This window comes from Eurypyga helias, unplaced genomic scaffold (genome assembly GCF_000690775.1).
Source record: "Eurypyga helias isolate BGI_N326 unplaced genomic scaffold, ASM69077v1 scaffold25755, whole genome shotgun sequence".
NCBI classification, from domain to species: Eukaryota; Metazoa; Chordata; class Aves; order Eurypygiformes; family Eurypygidae; genus Eurypyga; species Eurypyga helias.
The window spans coordinates 8,044-16,184 of record NW_010251159.1 but is presented as its reverse complement, the minus strand read 5'-3'; the positions used below and the strand labels follow the sequence as shown (position 1 = coordinate 16,184).

General features: G+C 47.1%; 1 protein-coding gene across 1 annotated transcript in view; it reads right to left on the bottom strand.

The window, feature by feature from the left end:
- Positions 1-3,584: 3,584 nt before the first annotated feature.
- Positions 3,585-8,141, bottom strand: part of CCDC62 (coiled-coil domain containing 62) — a 12,574-nt gene continuing 8,017 nt past the window's right edge. The window contains 3 exon segments of the mRNA XM_010151937.1: positions 3,585-3,671; positions 5,502-5,633; positions 6,257-6,434. Of these exon segments, the coding sequence (XP_010150239.1) occupies positions 3,585-3,671; positions 5,502-5,633; positions 6,257-6,434 (397 nt within the window).

Below are 8,141 nucleotides of genomic sequence, written 5' to 3'. Positions count from 1 at the left end.
CCTGGCAGATCATCCCATCAGTCTGTAAGTCACCTACTGCCTGAATAAATCAACCCCGATATTCCACTTCTTCCCATTCCACAAATCCAGGGCAGCCCCCACACAAAATCCCAGGGCTCCGCGGAGCCTCATGGCTTCAGCGCAGTTTTCTGTATCGGTTGTAAAGCCATCGGCAGAGCATTTTCAATTCCCAAGGGGGCTCGGTGCCTTCCTCCACTAACGCCACGCACGCTTAAACTTCCTCTACGCAGAGCTGCCGGGCAGCTTCAGGGTGAGCATCCTGGTGCTGCAGTCCGGGGCTTTCTGTTTGGGAATTCTCGTCGTACCGACAGCACTAGGTTTTGGGGATGGAGCCCAGAAAGGTTCTCTGCAGGGAGAGGAATGAAAGGCGCTTTATTCCAGAAGACTTTACTCTGGAAACTTAAAAAGGCCCCGAGAAGCAGAGATTCCCTCTGCGGGTAACGCTCGCGGGTGGGGAGGGCAGGCAGCAGCTATGATCAGAATCGGTCGACTAATTTTGGGCCCATGAGTACACAAAGGCCAGCAGCTGTCATTGAGGTAATTAAAGGGAAAGCACAAAGTTCTATGAAAGAGTTAACGAGGGGAAACCACGGTGCAAGTGTTGTATTTCACTGCAATTAATTTCCTGGCAGCGGGCAGGGACAGAGACTCCTGTCCCTTAGCTGCTCCCACGCTGGCGCAGCGCTCAGCAGTGCGGACTTGGCACAGGGGTCCCCAGCCGCACGCGACCGAGCAGCCCACTTGTGGCTCCAGCAGTGTTCTACGTCCCGGAGAACCGTCATAAATCAAGTACTAAATGTGCTCAGGCATTGTGTTAAAAAGGCAAAAAGACACAGCAAAGATACACCTTTATTAGCTTATTTGACCTTTTAGTTAAAAGTAAGTTCCAAGTGCGGTAACGGATCATGTCTTGCCCAAGAGTCAAGGTAAAGGCTGGTCCCATTCTGCTGGGCTGCTGCCACACCGTGCTCACAGAGCCCACACCCCCCAGCCTCATTAGGAACTTTTGCTGGGATAAACAACTCCTGACCAAGAGCTGTTTCTCTGGGAAGAGCCGTTTGCCCATCCAGCTCCCCCATCCCAATGATGTAGGAGGCAGTTCCTGGTTACGACACTAATTGGGAACTTCCTATAAACATTATTCATCTCTCTCTACATGGCAAGAAGTCCAGAACAAAAACAATAAACCACCCAAAAATAAAAAAGAATGCTTGGCTGTGTCATGCTCTATAAATATTTCTGAGCTACCATTAAAAAAAAGGGTAAGAAAAATAGTTCCTCTGTCGTAACAATTACACACTCGAGATTCTTAAAAAACAAGCTGCACTTAACCTGAGCTCTCAGCTATAAAAATAGTTCTGCTAATCGTGGCATAATTCTGTGTTTTATTTCAAGATAAAATATATTCCTGTACAGTGACAGCGTTTTGCCCCTGGAGAGTCTTTCAAACGCTCACAGAACCACGGGAAAAAAAAGCAGGTAACTTTCCACTGTAGCCGACGGGCCGACGATCTTCAGTTTTCAGGGTTAATTCTGTATTGGAAATGTCTTCATCCGCTGCAGAAAATTAAAGATTTTTATTAAAACGAGGAACATTTCCTCTAAAACATCTGAAGCGCTCACACGTGTGTCAATTTACTACATTAAGTTTTTACACTGCAGACAAAACCAGGGGGTAAAAATATGAAGGGGAGAAGGGTAACCAAAGCACTTCACAGGAAGACAACAGTCTCTGGGTCAGCGCTGGGGTGTTAGGAAATAAAATCTCCCCAGTTTGTTTCCCAAAAGGAGCGATCTTCGTGCCCTCGGCCAGCCCCTGAGTCACAGTTCACGACCAGCGACACATGCTCCAACCCAAATATAGCCTTTTACTCACTGCTTTTCTTCTTTGCTCCAGCTCTTCCCCACCCAAGCTCTCTCTAAAGGAAAAACAACTGACTGATGACAAGGACTAAGTCGTCGTCAGCTCGTTAGGAAATTAACCTTATCGGAGCATCTGCTCTCAAAGCAATTAATGAAAAAACCCCAACCCACGACGCAAGGGTTTGTTATTTCTGGACCTGCTACCAGCTCTGCGGAAGCTGCTTTGGACTTCACTGATCACAGCGATTCACTGCCTTTGCATAAACAAAGAAAAGAGGAATTACGTGGTGGCCAGTGACTTGCACAAGGATTCCCGTCACGGATTTACAGTGAACTGTGGGTATGTTCATTCCAGCAGTTCTTTCTCCCTTGAAGCAAGCGGGGTTGTTTCCATAGGCTAAGCGTACGCTCACCGCTTTGCTCCATCAGCACCGTGCTCAGCAATTCTGGGGATTTGCTCCTGAAACTTCTTAACATCAGTAGTTTCGGGTTGCAAGTCACAGAGCTGGCTTGGACCTAGAAAACCTCCAGCTTCTTTCAGCTTAGGGCTCTTTGTACGAAGGGATCTCTGCAGGGAACATTACGGCTGCGCAAGGTACGGCATTCCAGCTACTCAGCATCCATTCCTAGGAGAGCCCCATTAGCCGGCACTAAGCACACCCAGCTTATTTTGGGAGAAGACTTAGTGTCTCCAGGCTTAATGCAGGAACAGCAGAACATGAGGGACGCTACAAACCAACCCCCCAGGGGCACAGAGGGTTTACATCCACTGAGCAGAAACAGTTCAAGGACTGCAGTCTGAATATACCGGGAGAGAACTCGGCACCAGCTCCCCGCTGGATCCAAGCTGATGAGCATGAGAAATCCAGTGCCACCCAGCTCCACGCTCCAGCTTGCTGTGGAATAACTTCCTTCTCCCCCCACTGTTGCTAGATCTTATTCTGTTTCACGTGGCATTTGATATTTTAACCGTATCTGGTTACTCTTTTGTCCTCGGGAACCAGCCGACGTGGAGCCTACTGCAAGCATCCAATTCACACTGGTAGGAGAAATTATCGGAATGAGAAACTTCCTGATTCTAAAAGAAAAAACACTCTGCTCCGGGCAAGGCTGCTTTTTATGTTCTGAACCAGCTCTACACCATGCATTCTACTTTTGGAGCTCTGAGCCCAGGAACAATATGCGAAAAAGGCCCTTGGCTGTGGCACTGAAAATCACTTCCCAGTCTCTTATCCAACAATGTCCATATCCTCGATCCCGTTATCTGTAACACACAGAAGGACTTTAACTACAATAAGCGGCGTGCAGGTACTTGGGAACAGAGCTGCGAGATCTGACTGCCCAGACGAGGAGCGTGCTGGAGAAAGGTTTAATTATTTGACTAAGGGAATTACCTGCTGCCTTAATATCTGCTCGCTGCTACAGTATTGACGAGAGCTCTACAGGAAAGGCACTCAGAGCAGTGCACCCCAAGTCCTGTGCCTGGCTCACACAACCATTCAGGCTGGAAAACACCTTTAAGATCATGGAGTGCAACCACAAACGCAACGCTGCCAAGTCCACCGCTCAACCACGTCCACTGTCATCTCAGAAGTCCGTAGACTCGGGTTAATACTGCAGAGACATTTATAAAGAGGGAAAGCGAAAAATCAACAACAACAAAAAGATCAAACTGAACACACCTTCACGCTCACGAGACATCACAGAGAGAAGAACGGGAGCTCAGCATCTCTTCCTTCTGCCGCAGAGAGCTGGGTTCTGTGAAGAGCTTCTGCAAGGTCTGTTGTCTATATTGTAACACAGAAACACTGTGTGGAAATCAAAGAACTCGGATAACAAAAATTACAGAGCTGCCAGAGTCCAACCAGCGCGCAGCAAGGATACGCTGTTTAATTCCTTCCTCTCCCTCCCTCAAGCAGGGCACGGAATCCAACAGGTACCAATTCTTACTGATTAAGTGCTAAGGATTACAGCTGACACACACCACGTTTTAAACCCCTCAGGTGAGCCTGGTTTTAAGCACAGAGTAGTTGGCCTGCGCAGATTAACTAAAACACGCTTGACAAGTTTTGGCCCGGAACGGCTGTGAAAGTGGATCAAAGTCCCACAGACGTGGCTCAGCAGCTACCCCCGCCAGTACACACAAGCCTGCTTTATCTGCTGTCCGCTAAAGCAACCGTTCCCAACAAGAAGCCAATTTCCAAGCTCAAAAATGCAGTATCGGGTGATAAAGCAGAGTCATGCTCCCTACCAAAGGACGGCCCCGTTCAGCCGAGCTGTGACGTGCCAACCAGAAAGCAGGAGCCAGACAGCTGATGGGGCTGGGCAAGAGCCACAAGCAGCCACTGTTTTGCAGGGAGCTTTTCAGGAATACCTCCTACAGGATAGTCTTTGCAAAGGACTACACTGCTGCTGTCTTTCATGCTGAATGAAACGCTGCAGATGAGCTGCTGAACAAAACACCCTTTCAGTTTATGCAAACGCTGGCACACAACCTTTATACTCAGTCAGTCCCAGCACAACTAAGGTTTTATGGTTCTGAATGTTATCAACATTACTTTGTCTGTTGCTTACAGTACATTGTTCTGGTCAAGTTCATCTGAGGATATGAGGAGTGCAACACTTAGAGCGAGAGAATGCCTTACAGGAGTTGAAGTTTCAGCATGCAGCCTTCTCATTAAAGAGGTCTGTTAAAACCAAAAACCTAAATTCTCCCTTCACGATACCTATCAGCACAACTTTAGTCATTTCTAGTGACAGGTGGTATGATCTCTTTGTCAAACAAGGTAGAAATTATTAAAGATGTTTACAAAAACAAACATGTGCCCCCTTCTCCAATTACTCCTACTGGTGTAATCTACTACTAATCCTACTGTACTCCTTTGGTGAGGCACTGGAACAGGTTGCCCAGAGAAGCTGTGGATGCCCCATCCCTGGAAGTGTCCAAGGCCAGGCTGGATGTGGCTTTGAGCAACCTGGTCTAGTGGAAGGTGTCCCTGCCCATGGCAGGGGGGTTGGAACTAGGTGATCTTTAAGGTCCCTTCCAACCCAAACCATTCTGTGATTCTATGATTCTATACTGCCCACACGCTCAAGAAACTCCCTATCAGTGTTCCTGCTCATAAATAAATTGCCATGACAGCTACATATAGGTTATTTTCTTGGACCACTGAGCATGTTCTCTGACCCTGCAATGAAGGAACTAAAACTATTAAAGCACAAGAACTCTGTAAGTTATTTAAGCTGAGAGTCTGGTTTAAATTTATGTACAAAACTACTCCATATATCACCCATTTCCTATACTGTCCTCCTTTCCACAAATACACCCAGTTCTGAATGCAAGTCATACTTCTGTTCACTTTTTTCTAGACCTCCTACAGCCTGCTCCAAAATGACTTCTTCCTTCCATCTGTTTAGACACATGCAAAAGTCAAATCTTGTCACGACCCTGAGGAGTCACAAAGAAACGCAAGTACTTCATGCTAAGGCACGCAGGAATCTTCTCTTTGAGAGGATACCATTTATAACGCCGTAACCCAAGTCAAACACAAGGGAAAGGACATTTGCAATCGCTCCTCCTGGCCACCCAGATCTAGTCACGGGGGAGTAATACACACCGTCTTCACGGTGCTGCTGGTTGGGCTGCAGCGAGGGCTGGCGTGGAGGAGAGCGCTAAGCTCCAGATCAGCAACCATCTGTCGAGACTCGGCCAACGCATGCTGCAGCTTACTTAGGGGGGAACTGGTGTCCTGGGGGAGACAGAAAGCGAGACTAAGTTGGGGAAGGATCTTTCTGGAGTATGTCAAGGGATCGTACCATACCAAGAATCATCCCTTTCGTTTTGAAATGCCTCCCTTTGAAACACTGCTACACAGCCCTGCTCCAGACTCCGTCTAATGCCGGTATCTGTAATAAGCACAGAGCTCTTTCCCAGGGTCAGCTTTTTAACAGACCTTCACATGCATGTATACGTAGTGCACACAGCAGCGGCACTTCAGTGATAAAGGGGAGAACAAAGACAGACATGAGAAAGAGGGAAAACCAGGCAGGACAAGTAACAACATCCCATAGCTTCTCATAGCTGCACCCATGTGTACTCGAATATTGTGCTTCACTGAAATTACCAATTAGCCAGCATCCATCGTCCTACAGCCTTCCATTTCTTCCTTCTTTTCAGACTCACACTTATGTCTCAGTATGTCTTGGACAACAAGGAATTACTTTGAAAAAATATGCTACCCCCTTTGCTTCAAGCCTGCTGTCTCATCATTTGGGTCCCTAGTTCTTCCACGCCGGAAGCTATTTGCTTTTCTACCATCAGTCACAATCCTCCTTAAAATTAATGAAGTGCATTCTGCAGGAAAATACTGACTCGGTCCAGGGTAGAGCTGCAGCTTCTATTTGTTGGCTGAGTCACTGAAAGGTTGTTGATCTCCAGGGGGAAGTCTTCATCAGAGAATTTCTCACATCTTTGAGGCTTGTCTCCTTTCTGGGTGGATGCCAAACAGGGAGAATCCAGGTGAAAAGAATTCAGATCCACATTTTCTTCGCTGTCAAAAGAATTAAGACATTGCCAGAAGCAGTATTGCCATCCTTTTTAAATATTCAAAGGAAAATCATGGGACAACATAAATAACTATGGGCCCTGAGCCAAGAAAACCATCAGGCATGTGGGGTTACTCTGTTCCGCAGCGTGGTTTCCATGTTACTGGCTCCATTAGATCACTTTCATCCTCTGAGGATAACAGTTTCCCATTCAGCCGGTCTCGAGAACCGCTACATTACCACGTGTTCGAGTCTCTACTTGACCTTGCGAAGAGCACACAAAAGGCACTATCTAGTTCCTCCCAACACTCCAGTACTCCTTCTTCTCTCGTACCCCACTCCCTTTTTTTTAATCAACCATTAGGCAAATTAATATGTGTAGGTGTACTTTTCAAGGAAATTTCACAGTCTTAAATGTCCAGCATCTCACTCGGAGATCACATGAGAGCTTTCCCAAAGTGCCTTATTTTATTTATGTTTAAATACAGCAGCAAACTGTGATTAAACCCAAAACTCCGTCGCCCAACTACCGTTTCAGTGTGGAGCCGAAGCGGCCGACCTATTGGCATCCACCTTCCCCCAGCTTTTAAAGCCAAACAAGGTATTAATTTAGCACTGGGTATATCCGAGTGCATTTAGGACTAACTGAAAAGTAATTTAAGTGACAGTTGAAGCAACAAATCACACCCTGCACGTTAGTGCTGTCCGAACACAGCCATCCCAAGCCTGTCCTAATATAAAAGGTTTTCAGCTCTTAGTGTGGATGTCAAATGATTGAAACTTTCCTCTGACACCTCTCCCACACTGCAGGTTGCCTTTTTTTTACAGCCTACCCCAGAGAAAACCAGTTCTCATTTCAATTCCTGAAATCACAATTTAATCAAAACGTACCAAATCCCTCACTCGGCTCCAGCACCAATTAATCACAAATTGAGACTAGAACTAATAAAAGCTGTGGCATATCAGAAACTCTTCATCACCTGAACCTAAGCCCTCTTCCCCTGGGATCACCTGTCCTGTGCTACGTTTTCACGCAGCACTGAGTGCTGCCTGCGGCTTGTGCAAAGACGTATATTTTAAAGAAAAGACTGTTTTCAAATTTAGAACCTTTCATTATGTATTCTTCAGATACTTGTTCTGGTGGAAAAACACACTGCATACCTGCTATAAAAAGGTCTGGTTTTAAATGGCATTCAGTCCAAAAAGCAGCCCTGGTGAGAGACGCCCGCTCCGAAGCGTCTGTCGCATCTCATCTCACTTGTCCCGTACAACACCGGGATACCACAGGCTCTTTTAGGAGAGGCAAGCTCGTGTTTGTGTGCTTCTGACAAGAAAAGGCTCTGGAGAGATGCCGGGGAACGAGCTGCTGCGGTCTAGATGGCAGGAGACGCAAAGAGCGCGGCCAGGCTGGAGGAACACACAGGTTGGGAGGGAGCGGGGAAAAGAGGTTTGGCTTTGCAGCAGGCTCAAGGAACGGGTGGCTTAGCCCAGCAGAACCAGGCTCAACAAGCAACTGCTGACGCTCCGCCTTCAAATCCAGAACTGAGATAGAAATCCAAACGTTGGGTCATTACATGAGGTCACTAAGAGCAGACAGAACCAACTCCTGCACTACGGCGTTTCACAATCGCCCCTGCAGTTGGCGAAGGCATTTGGCTGTGTTGACAGCCTTCTTGTTGGCTGGGCCAGAATTCAAGAACTCATGTCAAAAA